This window comes from Osmia bicornis, chromosome 4 (assembly GCF_907164935.1).
Source record: "Osmia bicornis bicornis chromosome 4, iOsmBic2.1, whole genome shotgun sequence".
In the NCBI taxonomy this organism is placed as follows: Eukaryota; Metazoa; Arthropoda; class Insecta; order Hymenoptera; family Megachilidae; genus Osmia; species Osmia bicornis.
In genome coordinates, this window is record NC_060219.1 from 286,156 (window position 1) to 302,364 (window position 16,209).

At 42.2% G+C, this 16,209-nt stretch overlaps 1 protein-coding gene across 1 annotated transcript; it reads left to right on the forward strand.

The window, feature by feature from the left end:
- Positions 1-13,473: 13,473 nt before the first annotated feature.
- On the forward strand, positions 13,474-15,553 carry LOC123987722. Its single transcript, XM_046285359.1, has 3 exons — positions 13,474-13,563; positions 13,624-13,764; positions 13,958-15,553. The coding sequence occupies exon 3, from the start codon at positions 13,962-13,964 to the stop codon at positions 15,297-15,299; it is 1,338 nt and encodes a 445-aa protein (XP_046141315.1). The 5' UTR covers positions 13,474-13,563; positions 13,624-13,764; positions 13,958-13,961; the 3' UTR covers positions 15,300-15,553.
- Positions 15,554-16,209: the final 656 nt, after the last annotated feature.

The following is a 16,209-nucleotide window of genomic DNA, read 5'->3' on the forward strand; positions in this document are numbered from 1 at the left end:
CGCGAAAATAAAACAAATAAGCTATGTTTCACAGTTGATTATGGTTTTAATTTTAAGAATTTAATCAGACTGTTTCAATTAGGTATGATGTTGATTTGCGGCGTGAGAACAACTTTGCAGAGTCAAGCGACAAAATCATTCTGAACGTTCTACGCTTAGCGGAGGAGATCTTCGCGCGTTGTCCGTCGATGCCCCTTCCTTCGTGGATCCTGGATCCTCCCTCAGGATCATCCCTCGTCCAATGGTGGAGGAGTCCACCCCGTCTCGCGTGGGCCCCTTCTCCTGGCTGTGGTCCACCCTCAGGCGCGTGGAAGTGGAGGCGCTCCGCCAAGACGCTAGAACGTTGCAGCGCACATGTGCTACGAGAAAGCGTGGGACCCAGAGAAAATAGGAAAAGACAAGACCTTGTACTTGCCAAAGGCAACTCTTGAGGAAAATTTACGACCCTCTTAGAGTGCATGAAAAGACAGGATATCGAAAAGACTTCGTTACTTTTAAGGACCGTTCGTGACTTGGTCGAAAACAACGAATTAGCTATGGTCTATCATAAATTCGTCTTTTGGGAATTTACTAAGTGAAACTATTCCATTCTCTGGATTTCCGGCCTTCTCTCAGCTCGATCACCCATGTCGAGGGGTTTACAATTTAGGCTTTTGTTTATTTTATAATACGAGCGTACACGCAGACGGTTTAAACTCCGCTCTTAATTTATAGCCATCGATACAAAAGGTCCTCGAAGAACATTCGAGACATATCGATACAATAGTCCATTCGATAAATATTCCCATGTCAATGTCGCCATACCACTCTAGACATATTCACGTGATAACGTTTCACGTTACAATACGTTTCACGTTACAGTATCGTTTTCTAGGTTGGCAAGATTGGTCGTGCGCCTGCGCGCTACATGTAGGTCCCTACATTACCCCCCTTCAAGTATTTAAACTACTAACGTAAATTTGTAAATAACGAATTGTAAATAAAAATTGTGAATAAACTAACAAAACTAATTAAGAAAAACTTATCCTAATAATATATAAAAAATTTTTACAACTTCAATCTAACAGTCTTTGGTCCTTTGTATGTCCTTAGTTGTACTTGTCTATTTGTATCAAGCTCTTCCTGTGAGACCTCAATGAACGCTGGTTTGAGTCGTTCTGTGGATATATTTGTTAGTACGCCTTTGTAATCAATTTTAAATACATGTTCCGAAATTCTATCCACTACAGTGTAAGGTCCTTCGTATGGTGCTTCCAAGGATCTCCTGCTCGCGTCTACCCTGACGAAGACGTGTGAACATGTATGTAAAGTCTTATGAACGAATGGTTTAACCAATTTATGATGTGCGGTCGGCGCTGAACGTATTTTCCTAATATGTTCTCTAAATTTTTCAATGAAAGGTTGCGGGTTGTTGATTACTTCTTCGCTTAGGAAAAATTCTCCTGGCAGTCTTAGCGTAACGCCGTACAACATCTCCGCAGCTGAGACCTTTATATCCTGTTTGAAACTCGTCGTTAGTCCTAATAATACTGTTGGTAAAATTTCTACCCAGTCTTTTGTTCCGTTACACATTATTGCAGATTTAAGCGAACGGTGCCACCGTTCGATAATGCCGTTAGAAGCTGGGTGATACGCTGTGGTACGAGTTCTCGTACATCCCAAAAGCTTCATCAGTGATTCAAATAACTGAGACTCAAATTGTGCACCTCTGTCCGTGGTAACGGTTAAAGGTGCTCCAAATCTTGCGATCCAAGCCGTGTAGAAGGCTGATGCGACTGTATCCGCTGTGATGTCTTTAATGGGAACCGCTTCTGGCCATCTAGTAAAACGGTCAATCATCGTCAGGCAATATGTGAAACCCTTGGATTGAGGTAGCGGCCCTACGATGTCCACATGTATATGCTCAAGTCGTCCTTTAGGTATTTCTATGTTTTCAGGGACTATTTTATTATGCCTTTGTATTTTACTTTTTTGACAAGCAATACATACTCTGCACCAGTTCCTAATATCCGCATTTATTTTTGGCCAAACAAAACTTTTTGCTATTAATTTTTTAGTGGATCTGTTACTAGGATGTGCCAGATTGTGGACTGAATTAAATATTTTTCTACGTAAACTCTTAGGTACGTAAGGGCGTATATTATCGCCTTTTACATCACAATACAACTGAGTATTATTTCCTTCCACCTGTAATTTGTGTAAATTTAAATGAGGTATACTTGCCTGCAATATTTGTGGTAACTCTTCGTTTTTTGCTTGTTCTCTAATGAGCTCTTCTGTGGAGACTAACACCGGCATATCTACTTGCTCTATTCGAGAAAGTGCGTCTGCAATAATATTATCTTGACCAGATATATGTACTATGTTGGTAGAAAATTGTCCTATAAAATCCAAATGTCTAAGTTGACGTGCTGTAGCTTTGTTTGATCTCTGTTCGAATGCCGTAGTTAATGGCTTATGGTCTGTGCGTATTACAATGTCTCTTCCTTCCAACAGGTGTTTAAAAAATTTAATGCTTTTGTAAATGGCCAGTAGCTCTCGGTCATACGCACTGTATTTACTTTGCGTTTTATCGAGCTTCCTTGAAAAGAAACCTAATGGCTTCCATTGACCATCCTCAAGCTGTTCCAAAACCGCTCCGATCGCCACGTCCGAAGCATCCGTTGTCAATGCTAATTTAGCATTATCCTTAGGGTAATGCAATAACGAGGCTTTCGCTATTTGTTTTTTACACTCCTCGAAAGCTTGTTCAGCTTCCTTTGTCCATTTGACACGTCTTTTATCCCTTTTTTTAGCTCCGGTTAATTGGGCATGTAGAGGTGCTTGCGCTTCTGCAGCGTTTGGTATGAACCTTCTATAGAAATTAATTATTCCTAGGAATCTTCTTAAATCATTTATTGTGTTAGGTTTTGAGTACTCTTGTATTGCTTTGACCCGTTCCGTCAACGGCGCAACACCATGTTGGCTCACTTCGTAGCCTAGAAACCTAACGCTTTCTTTTGCGAAAGTACATTTTTTTATATTTACCGTCAAATCATACTCTTGCAATCTCTTGAAAAGAGTGCGTAAATGTTGCTTATGTTCTTCTTCTGAACTAGATGCGACCAGGATATCATCTATGTAGCAACGAGCGAAAGGTAAGTCTCTCAGAACTGTGTCCATGAATCTTTGGAATGACTGTGCGGTATTACTAGGTCCAAATGGCATTTTAAGGAACTCGAATATATCGAAAGGCGTGATTACAGCCGTCTTGTGTCGATCTTCAGCCACTATTGGTAAGTGATAATATGCACGTGTTAGATCCAGTACTGTATAAATTTTTGTACCTTCTAACTGTTGAGTAATGTCATGAATATGGGGTGAGGGGTATCTGTCGGGCTGTGTTTTACTATTCAATCTGCGGTAATCTCCACATAGCCTCCACTCACCTGTTTTTTTTCGCACCATGTGGAGTGGACTTGCCCATTCACTCCTTGATGGCTGACAGATTCCTTGTTTTAATAAAAAATCGAATTCTACCTTAGCTACTTTCAGCTTCTCCGGTGTGAGACGTCTTGGTCTCTCCGCAATTGGGGGTCCTCGTCTTGCAATATAATGTTGTACTTGGTGTTTCACATTGGTCTCGTAGGATGTTTTGGTTAGCTTTGTAAACTCCTTAAATAATTCCCCGTAACAACCGTCTTTGCTCACAGTAGTTATGGTTATGTGCTGTGAACCAGTAATTTTTCCTTTTGAATGTAATAAAGTTTGACCGTCTACTAACCGTTTGTGCTTAATATCCACTAGAAGATGGAAATGCCCCAGGAAATCTGCACCCAATATGGCCTTGGTAGTTTTCGCCACAATAAACTTCCATGGAAATGCTCTGCGCAAACCTAAATCAAGCGTCAGTGTCCTTTCGCCATAGGTATTAATTGTTGAATCATTTGCTGCATACAAGCAGAATTCGGAATCTATGCTTCTTTTGTCTCCAAATCTTTTAGGTATTACCGACACATCTGCTCCAGTGTCTATTAAAAATTTGGTACCTGTTATATGATCAGAAACCATGAGGCGTGTTTGTTTAATTGCACCACTCTGTCTCGCCTCGAAGAGAGACGGTGACATTAGTTTTCCTTTTTCCTTTGATCTGGGCCTGTCCAGTTACATGGCTTCTGGCATCTCCATGAATTTTCACCAAATTTATTATGGAAATAGCATTTCCCGTTAGCATTTCGACTTCTTGAACCAGAACGATATCGTCTCCAATGTGGTGACTTACCTTTTCTCTTAGATTTGAAATTACCACGTACCAATGCCTCAAGGTTGGCCAAACGTTGAGTCAACTCTGCCATTTCGCCTTTCTGTTCGTGTTGGTCTCTTCTAGATATTCTCTCAGGTTCCGATACAATAGCTATTTCTGGTTGTCCAATGCGTTCCATAGTTTTATCAGCTAATTTTGCCAGTTTTACTAATTCGACATCTTCCACCACGGCTAGTACCTCTTGGGTCCTTTTTGGTAACCTTTGTAACCAGAGCGTCTTTAAAACATTGTTGGTTACCTTTTTGCCAGCCAGAAAAACCATTTCCCTTAAGAGTTCGGATGGCCTTTTATCTTGTAACTCAAGACCCGTCAGCAACTGTCTTAGTTGAGTTTCTTCAGACGCCGCTAGCCGAGTGATCAACGCTTCTTTTAACTCGTTATAAGAGTCGCCTGTTGGCGTAGCATCTAATATATCTGCTACAACTTTCATTGTCGCGGAGTCGAGATTTCGGACTACCGCAGCCGCTTTTACCGCATCTGCTGTGACACGATAAGCTGCAAATTCTTTTTCTAGCATTGAGAACCATAATTTTGGTTCCTCTTTCCAAAACTGTGGCAATCTGGCACTTCTAAAATCGTTGGCCTGAATTTCTATAGGAAAGTCTTTTGCGTCTCTTTGTTCTCCGTCCGTCGGCATTGTTCTTTTTTAACCGCGTTTCGGCACCAATTTATTATGTAGCGTACGTCTACGCATATAGTTCGTACTCACGGATCGAACGGAGTTGGGAGAAGGTTCGTGTTTTATGCTAGAAATCAAAACTTCTCAAATATAACACCGTTTATTCTTTTGTACAAGTCGTTACCTTTTATTGCGACGCTCAGACGTGTTGTGACGCGCTTTTTCTAACTATCTTTTTTTGGTATCGTTTTCTAGGTTGGTAAGATTGGTCGTGCGCCTGTGCGCTACATGTAGGTCCCTACAAATCGACAAACAATACCACCATCTGCCGATTTCCAAAGGCAATGATTATAAAACATATGGCGTCCAAATGGCACGACGTCCAAACGGCACGACGTCCAAAAGAAACGCGTCCAATCGGTTCGGCGTCCAAAAGGAACGCGTCCAATCGGCACGGCGTCCAAAAGGAACGCGTCCAATCGGGACCGTCCAATCGGGACCGTCCAATCGGGACGCGTCCAATCGGTCGACGTTCAAGTGGGCATCACTCCTTCCTAGTATGGATCGTATCCTTGATAGCCTCCGAACTGCCCGTTATATCTCTAAATTAGACCTTAGCCAAGCGTATTTCCAAGTCCCCCTTGATCCCTCCAGTAAAGAAATCACCGCTTTTGCAGTCCCCGGTAGAGGCCTTTTCCAATTCACCCGCATGCCCTATGGCCTCACCAACGCCCCCGCAACATTCCAACGTATTATGGATAAATTGATTACCCCCGATTGGGAACCACATATTTTCGCGTATTTAGACGACGTAGTAATCGCGACAAATACTTATGAAGAGCACCTTGAGTGGCTCACGAAAGTCCTAACCCGTCTAAAAGAAGCCAATTTAGAAATAAACCGTGAAAAAAGTGAATTCTGTTGTTCCGAAGTCCGATACCTTGGTTTCCTAATAAATAAAGACGGCATGATAGCCGACCCCGAAAAAATAGAACCCATCCTTTCATACCCTCCTCTTACAACCCTTAAACAACTCCGACGTTTCCTTGGCATGGGAAAATGGTATTCCCGATTTTTAAAAGATGTTTCGAAAGATCAAACTCCCCTTACCCGCCTTTTACAAAAGGATGTTGCTTGGGAATGGGGTCCCGAGCAAGAATCCGCCTTTGAAACTTTAAAAATTGCCCTCACCAAAACTCCCGTCTTAGCCCGTCCTGATTTCACCCTTCTCTTTTCCCTCCAAACAGACGCTAGCGATACGGCTATCGGGGCAGTTCTCGTACAAACCGTGGACGGTAAAGAGCACCCGATAGCCTACGCTAGCCGTTCCCTTACCCGCGCGGAGAGAAACTACTCCGTGACCGAAAGGGAGTGTCTGGCCGTCGTGTGGGCGACCCAGAAATTCCGCCCCTATATCGAAGGGTCCGAAGTTACAGTGGTGACGGACCACAACAGTCTCCGGTGGCTTCACCACCTTAAGGACCCTACAGGACGGTTAGCCCGATGGGCATTGACCCTTCAAGGTCAGCTCATGAAGATCGTCCACCCACAACGTTGTGCCAGACGCTCTCTCCCGAATGTACGGCGATCCCATAGACGGCATGGCTGCCGTTGGTAATGACCCTGACCCATGGTACTCCAATAAACTCCGTGATGTTAGTGATTTTCCCTCCAAATATCCCGACTGGACAATTGAAGACAACAGATTATATTACCACCGTCCTAATTCCCTCCTAGATCCCATCGTCCCCGACCTTGACGGTTGGAAATTAGTCCTCCCCCTTTCCTTACGCCAAAAAGCCCTTTCGGACGCCCACGATCCTCCCCAATCCGTTCACCTTGGCATTGATAAGACCTATTACCGTCTGACGCAGGACTTCTACTGGCCTGGAATGTTCCAGGACGTAGTCCAATTTGTCAGACGGTATCTCCAATGCCAACAAAGTAAAGTCTTGCAGCGGCCACCGGCGGGGTTGATGCGGGAGCGCCCGGTGGAGGCGCCCTGGACCGTCGTAGCTGCTGACATTATGGGTCCCTTCCCTCCCAGTAAATCCCAAAACAAATATCTCCTCGTTTTTCAAGACCTTTTTACAAAATGCATCGAAGTAAAACCCCTTCACAAAGCTTCCGCCAAACCAATCCTCTCCGCTTTTGAGTCCCTTGTCCTCCACCGATGGAGATGCCCCAAATTCCTCCTTACAGATAACGGTACAGAATTTTGCAACAGAGACGTAACGAACCGACTGACGATGTACGGAATTGAACAGACGACAATTCCTCCCTACCACGCCCAAGCTAATCCCGTCGAAAGAGTTAATCGAACCCCTAAAACAATGATCACGATGTTTATTGGAGAAGACCACCGAAATTGGGATAGACATCTCCCTGAATTTTGTTTTGCTTATAATACCGCCGTACATTCCTCTTCCCTCGTTTCTCCCACGTTCCTCAATTTTGGTCGAAACCCCCGTCCCATCCAAAACCTCCACCACGAAATTAAATCCGATTCTTTGCTAATTCTCCGAAACCCACAAGAATGGTCCAACCGTATTTCCCGTTTAACCCTTTTATACGATATAGTCCACCGGAATTTAGAAAAAGCCTCCGATCGTCAAGCCTCCTATTATAACCGTGGACGTCGTGACGAGCGTTACCAAGTCGGTGACCTCGTCATGAGACGCCAGCGAATTCTTTCCTCCGCAGCCCATAATTTTGCATCCAAACTAGCCCCTAAATTTTTAGGTCCTCACACAATTTCCAAAATCTTTTCCCCCGTTGTTTACGAATTAAAAGATTCAGTTGGAAATATCATTCCAAAAGTTCACATTAAAGACCTTAAACCCTTCAGACCTCCTCCAAATTTTGACGATTCAGTTTCCGATAACCCCTTCTCGAGTCAAGATACCGATGATATTTCCCAACCAGAACCTTCTTCACAAACCCTTGACATATCCACCCAACAAATACCACGACCAACACCCACGCAAACATCCCCTTCCTTGCCTATCCCCACCCCACCACCTCGTCGAGGACGAGGAAGACCCCGAAAAATCCTAACACCCCACAGCATCCCACAAATAATAAATACACCACCCACTCCTATCCCACTCCCTCGTCGAGGGCGAGAGAGGCCCAGAAAAATGCAAATACCTCCAAATAATACCCAAGTTACGATGCCCGTACTTGTTCCTATTCCACCCCCTCGTCGTGGACGAGGGAGGCCCCGAAAAGTCCAAATACTCCCAAATCCCACGCAAATCATACCCTCCCAACCAGCTCCTCCTCACCCCCCTCGTCGAGGACGAGGACGACCCCGAAAAAACCCCCTAAACCCTTCAGTGAACGTAATTAGGACTGACCAACCCTCCATACCTCCCCTCATGTCCTTGTATATTCCCCGTCCTAGGAAAACCCCCAACAATTAATGAAAAATTAAACAAAATCTAGCGCGGTAACAGTTAGTACGATTAAAGTCCCCGGAGGATTTCCGCTTCGGTCAAGTTTTGCTCGATTGCGCCTTCGGCCAGGATTTCTAAAAATTCCTCCCCGCCCTCGTCGGGGTTACCCGCGAAGGAGGCCCCCCCATTTGCGAAAGGGTCCGCATGCCCGGCTCCCCCCGTGGAGGTGATAGAGAATATCTTGGGGGAATACTGGTACTCGCCAAGGCCACCGGTAGGGCTACGGCAACTACTAGTTACGATAATTGTAACTTAGTACAAAGTGGATTTAGATCCGATAGAGGTTCGAGAGGTCCCTTTCCGAAACCTTTTACACGTCTCCACAATCTCACGCCAGGTCTCACCCAACCTGGTAACGGATCAATCCCTCCCTATCCCCCTAACCCATATAAACCATCGACGCAACAATAATCACCACCATACAAAGGCAGGTAAATTATATAATATTTCTCCACCCACCGTTAGCTTCTCCCCCTTTTTTTTTCTTTCATTTGGCCAGATACCAATTCATTTTCATTGCAGATCCATCAATAGTACATTATATTCTTCGAGCGACAACAGAAGGGTCGCTCAGAACGCGCACCCCCCCCTGGATAAGAGCGCAGCATGGACGAATGAGTGACCGCGATTAAAAGCCAACCGATTATTGTATTTCTTCTTTGGTCATTCGCTCCACTTTAGTTGTATTCCCCGTTTCCGGTCAAGGCGGGGGGGTGTTGTAACGTGGTGACACCCGTGCCCCCCCGTTACAGTCGCTGCGCTTTCTTCCACCCATGCGCCCACCTAATAATAACCTCTAACCCTTCCCTCACCTTACCTCTTTCCCCCAGCCCACCGGTGTCGGACCGAACGAGGCGACGGACAGGTCGTCAAGGACCACCCTCACCAGGAGCTTCGAGGCCGGCGACAGCCCCACCCCTCCAACAAACGGAGCAACGTGGGACCCCCAAGGAATTATCCAGAAATTAAGACGAAGCGGCCCAGATTGACGCAAACGTCCACCCGGAGCCATCTGTCGCCGAGCCAGAAGACCTCAGCCCACCCGTCACCGAAGGAAGTCCGTCAGCCCCATCGACTCCGATCACCGGTGTATCGAAAGTCGATCATCGATCCATCGCGGGCTGGAAGAGGCCCCTTCCAAACCCCATCCCCTCCCTAAAGTATCCCGCGACGGTCTCGTCATAGCCGCGGCGACGACTAGCCGGCAATGAGCCCTAGGCTAGCGATAGAAGCGTGTTATAGATTTTTGCAAGGTATAGAGAGTATTGAGAGAGCGATTTGGTAAAGCGTAAATTCGGTGTGTAGTGTGCGTGGTACGTGCGTTTTGGTAAGCCCTTTCCGTAATTACGATTATATTACTTGTGTCATTGTTTGAGTATTGGCAACGTACCCCTTCTCGTTTTGAACCCCCTTTTTATAAAACTACGCGTAACGTAGAGACCCTCGCGAGAACCCATCCCGACCCTGTACCTTCCCACCCCCAGCTATTTCCTCCATGCGCACTCCCCTGCGAAATTGTACGGATGAAAGTGTCCGAATCCCCGCTACTGTGAATTCCCCAATACCCCTTTCTTTTCTTTTTTCGGATTTCGATTGCCACAGTGTGGCTGGCGCCAGACGAGATTTTGTAGTTTGCGACGTCCCCGTTTTTGTATAGAGTGAACCCCCGAAAGGGTCACAAATAATAATGACATTGGTATTTAATATATATTACATTATGTCTCATGTAGATATAGTAACAATGACATTGTTATTAAACGTATATTACATGTCTGATGTAGATATAGAAACAACTATATTGTTAGTAAATGTATATTACATTATATCTCATGTAGATATAGTAATAATGACATTGTTGTTAAATGTGTATCACATATCCAAGGTAGATATGCCAATATTGACATTCGTGTTAACTGTATATTACATTATATCTCACGTAGATATAGTAACAGTAGCATTGTTATTAAATGTATATCACATACCTAATGTAGATATGCCAATAGTGACATTCTTATTAAATGTATATTGCATTATATCTCATGTAGATATAGTAATAATGACATAGTTATTAAATCCATATTACATATCTGGTGTAGATCCAGTTGCGTTTATATTGTTATTAAATGTATATTACATTATATTTCATGCAGATATAGTAATAATGACATTGTTATTTAATGTATATTAGATATAGTAACAGTTATATGGCCATTAAATGTATATCACATTATATCCCATGTAGATATAGTAGTAATGACATTGGTATTAAATGATTATTATATTATATCTCATCTAGATATATTAATAATGACATTGTTATTAAATGTATATCATATATCTAATGTAGATATGCCAATAATGACATTCGAATTAAATGTATATTACATTATATTTCATGTAGATATAATAATAATGACATTGGTATTTAATGTATATTACATTAGGTCTCATGGAGATATAGTAATAGTGACATTGTTATTCAATGTATATTACATTATATCTCATGTAGATATAGTAATAATGACATTATTATTTAATGTATATTAGATATAGTAACAATTATATGGTTATTAAATGTATATTACATTATATCTCATGTAGATATGGTAATAGTAACATTATTATTAAACGTATATTACATATTGTTGCGCCGGGGAGTGGAGCTCGCGCTTTCCTTAGTGAAATGAATACACCAGGAGCAAACTCGGCTGTCTATATTTCAGTTACAGAAGTGGTTTAGCAATAGATCCGTACAGGTCGGCTTCCCGATACAATCTGATATTTAAAAAGACGCGCGGTTGTCTAAGAGACTTCAAGCATCCGGTGACGTGTTTCTGCTCGAAACAAGGGATAGCTTCACGTTATGATTCGACGACAGCTTCGGACGGGGCAGTCGATGGCTCTTTCGATATATCAAGAAGCGGTCGATGCGTCGAAAGAGCGTGAAGTTCTCACCGTCACAACAATATTTAACGTAGATATGCCAATAATGACATTCTTATTAAAGGTATATTCCCTTGTATCTCATGTATATATAGTAATAATGACATTCGTATTAAATGTATGTTAACATTGTATCTCGTGTAGATTAAGCAGTAGACACATTGTTATTAAATTTATATTACATTATATCTCATGTAGATGTAGTAATAATGATATTGTTATTTAATGTATATTCGGGGGTGTCCACTTGGACGTCGACCGATTGGACGCGTCTCGATTGGACGGTCCCGATTGGATGCGATTCTTTGGACGCCCGACCGATTGGACGCATTCCTTTTGGACGTCGTGCCGTTTTTACGTGGTGCCGTTTGGACGCCGCGTCGTGCCGTTTGGACGTCGTGCCATTTGGACGCCATATGTTTTAAAATCATTGCTTTTGGGAGTCGGCAGATGGTGGTATTGTTCTTCGATTTGTAGGGACCTACTTGTAGCGCGCAGCCGCACGATCAGTATTACCAACCTAGAGAAAGACAAGAAAAAAGCTTGTGTAGAAAAAGCACGTCAGTACAAGTCTGAGCGTCGCAATAAAAATAACAATTTGGATAAAAGAATAAACGGCGTGTTACAAAAAGAGTTTTGATATCTAACGGAACAACGTAAACCTTTTCCCGACTCCGTTCTATCAGATAATAAAACTATAGGCGTAGGCGTACGTTACAGATTTAAATTCCTATGCTATTTGAATGCGTATGCATGCTGAAGTATATGTTTACATATATCTAAGGTCAAATAGTTATGTGTAACGTTTGACAGGTATAGGTTATAGTAAAAAACATATGGAAATTGAATGCAGTTACTTTCTTACAAGATATATCTGGGGTTAAACTTCGTCTTAGCGGACCAAAAATTAACGGGTTCAAAATATGTGTTCTTGTAGTTTTTGATCTGAAAAGTCCGAAAATACAAGTTAAATGTCCAGGAAACCAATAGTTCAAAAGATACGAGTATATAAAAATGTGTGTACTTGGCGTACTTTGACAGATCAGTACGATGCGATATTGACTCTTCCCCGCGTCCAATCCTTTGTTTGGACTCTATTTGTTGAGTGTGAGTACCATCAGTTCCTATCAAATCCGAGGGGATATTGTTTATTAAAAAAAAAAACTTAACCTTAGGTATACTGGGTTTAGGCCACCACTTATATAATTCTGTTTTACCGACGGCGACTCCACTCATTGGACAATATGGCGTCGTATTGACCTGTCAAAGTACGCCAAGTATACACATTTTCATGTACTCGTATCTTTTGAACTATTGGTTTCCTGGACATTTAACTTGCATTTTCGAATGTTTCAGGTCAAAAACTATAAGATTTGACACTTTTTCATCCAGAAATTTTTGGTCCCCCAAGACGAAGTTCAGCCATTATATCACTTCCAAATTTAATATTTTTGACCATGTATGTAATCATATACTTAAGAATGCATATGCATTGAAGTAGCATAGGAATTTCTATCTGTAGCGGAAAAGTCCCACGGAGGCAACCGTAGGGATCGGACGTAACTGAGAGCGGTGTGTTTTTCTTGGACTATAAGGAGAAGACTGCAGGTGTTTTCTGGGTTTGAGTTTTAAGAACACGTAGGGGGGTTTTTGCCTAGGTGTGTTTTTTCTTTGGAGTTTTCCTTTCTCACGAAAAGCAGTGCAAAGGAAAATTGAAAAAGGTGAGGCCGGTGTGCCCCCCTGTGACATCTCCGTGTCACAGGGTGGAGAGTTTCAGTGGAGAGAAATAAAGAAGAAATATAAAAAAAAGAAGAATAGAAGTGTAAGCGAAGGAGATGTGTCTTGGAAGAAAAATAAAGCGGTAGAAGATAAAGTGTTGGATGTCGATTTTGAAGCGGAGTATTTAGAAAAAGATGTGGAGGCTAGGGAGTTTTTTGAAAACTTTAACCGTAGCACCGTACCGTTGGATAATACCAACCCGACGAATAAGGATGTTTCTAGTAAAAGTATAGAGCAGTTAGGGTCCCTAGATGATACCAATGTAGGGTCACCAATCCCCACTAGGGATATGTTTGAGCTCCCTGCAAAGGTGGGCATTGATGACGTACAAGTTTGTGAGAAGAAAGGCTCTGTGGCGTCCCAGTCTTCAAAGGACGACGCAATAAGCAATAAGGTGTTGGATGAGCATAGAAAAGTAAGGAAGAGGGCTGCTGAAGAGGATGTGGAAAATTTGGAAGAAGGTAACAAAAGGGACAAGAGAGATGATGAAAGTAAGAACGACTCTAATAGTTTAAATCCAGGTAGTAAGGACCCCGAGACAAGCAACCTACAAGGTGAAGAAGCTTGTGGAAACGTGGCATCAACGAGCGCTGCCTCAAAGGTCTTTGTGAATAAAGAAGTGGACAAGGATTTCCTGAAACTGAGGAAAAATAGGAATCCAGGTGAGAACAAAGATATTTATGTAGAAGAATTGAGAAGCAGAGAATACCTCGTTACAATGGTTCTGGGGAGGGAAAATACCAGCAAATTCAGAAGGAACAATATAGTAAAAATTTATAAAATTCTGAGTGGAAAATCACGCTTTATTAGATTCCTGAAAATGATAGGTCTCAATAAAGCAGAAATTACTTTCAGCGACATGGCAGCAGCTAATGAGATAATCAAGATGGCGGAAAAGCAGGGCGTTGGCTACGATGCTTTCCTTCTGGATCGCAAAAAAACGCGCAGAGGGGTCATCACGGAATGGGAGGATTCAATCGAAGAATTGATTGATTTTGTAATGCCAGGACAGGGGGACTTTAAATTTGAAAGGATGAGGAAGAAAGTTACCAAGGATGGAAAAAAAGTATGGACTGAGGGTATTGCCATAATGGTCACTGTGAAGGGCGACCGATTCCCTACTTCGATAAAAATTGGGGAAGGCCATGTAGCCCTAAATGTGGTGCCATATATAGACCCTGTAAAGCAGTGTTATAGATGCTTTACCTATGGTCATATCCAAGATTCTTGTAAAGTGGTAAGGAAATGCTTTGTATGTCTAGAAAAAGAACACGGTAGGTGTGATAAATCGCCTATCTGTCTGAATTGTGGAGGGAATCATACGTCATTGTCGAAAACTTGTTGGATGCACCAGAGGGAAAGGGCGATTAGGAAAGTCATGGCCTACAAAAATGTGGCCTACACATATGCCACTGCAAAAAATATTGTTGCTAGACAACTGGGTGTAAACTGGGAAAACGAAGATTTGGGAAGAGAAGGTGGTAGTAGGGACTACCCAGTGCTTCCTTTGAAAAAAACTGATTTTTGGGAACTGAAGGAGGTTCCCCTGGATGATGAACTATATGTATTAAGGGAGGCAAAGAATAAATCTGATGCTGCCAATATGGCAGTTAGAAGATGGGAAAACACATTGGGAAACACGAGAAGCAGTAACTTACAGAATTTTGGAAGAGGAAGAGGAAGAGGGAGACTTCGTGAAGAAGAAAAAAGGATTGAGAATTCCCAACCGGGTGCTCGCTCAATCAATATTACTTTAGAAAATAGGTTCGAAGGCCTACAAGAGGAAGAAGGTGCCTCGTCCCTGGAAACCCCTGCAGTAGAAGAGAGGGAATTCCAATTTGGTAACGGTTATCCAATGGAGAAGGCAATTAAGAAGATTAGTTTGGTGGAACAGCGTGTTCATAGAAAATTGATCGAGCAGCTAGAAAAGCAAAGGGAAGAGAACTTTTTATCTGATTTGATGAGATTAATAGTGGACAAAGGATACGAACAAGAGGTTGAAAAGATGCTGTGCGAAAACAAAAAGAGGAACAGCCCTTCAATAGAGGATGAGGATTATGATTATTGGAATACCATAAGGCATAGGCCCAACTGGTCAGTTCCAATCCCAGAAAAAATCCAGGAGAAGTTCAGAAGAAGAAGAGAACGCTATGAGGCCCAAAAGGCGGCGAAGGAGGCGCAACAGGCAGAATTGTAGAGCATTGCTCGCAATGCACATCAGCAGTACGGATGGACGCGTGAAAATATTAGGCAAGAGGACGAATATAAGAAGAGCAGAATTGAAGAACTAATGAAGAGGATAGAAGGAAGAATTACCTCCAATAAAGAAGACAGTAATGAGAATTAGATGTATGGACAATAAGGGCTTTGCGTTTTTCAGGATGAGTGTGGTTTGGTCGTATGTGTTGAAGTGTTTGTGGATTTTTCTATTATACTACTTAGGCAGGTTAAAAGTGAAAAATGTCTTATATTTGTTTTATTTTTTGTGCTTAAAACCTATCTTTGGTTTTTCAGGCGATAATATATTTCTTATATTACTTAATCTGCTAAAAATTTTTTTGATATTAATACAAATTGAGTTTTTTTATAGTCTAAGGAAAAAATTGCGTTGGGTCCTGGAAGTAGGCCTTGATAGATTTTCAGTGACAAGTTCAAGTCACCTTCGATACAAAATGGAGGTTTTGTGTAATGAAAGGCATAAATATGTAGGTATTCCGAACTTAATATCTATAAAATGTATTGTTTTTGTCTTATTTTTGATATCTGTGTGTAAAACGGTGAAGGGTTTGGCCTTATGGAGCCATTTTGAAAGATATTGTTCTGTTGTTTACATAAATACAGTTCATAATTGCGCTATATTTTGTAGGATTGAATTTTATTATTGCCCCTCCTTCTTGGATGCATGGAGGAATGAAAAAAGGAATCTACTTCATGAGGTTAAGGAGCGTATGAAACGGCTGGTAGAAGGGCGGGGAGATATGACTATTTTTCTAAAAATAAGAAATGGCGGCTCCTGATATCAGCGGTAAGCTCTGTCTAGGAACCTGGAATGCGAGGAGTGTTAGAGGTAAACTAAGCGAAATTAAAGAATATATTGGTAAATTTAA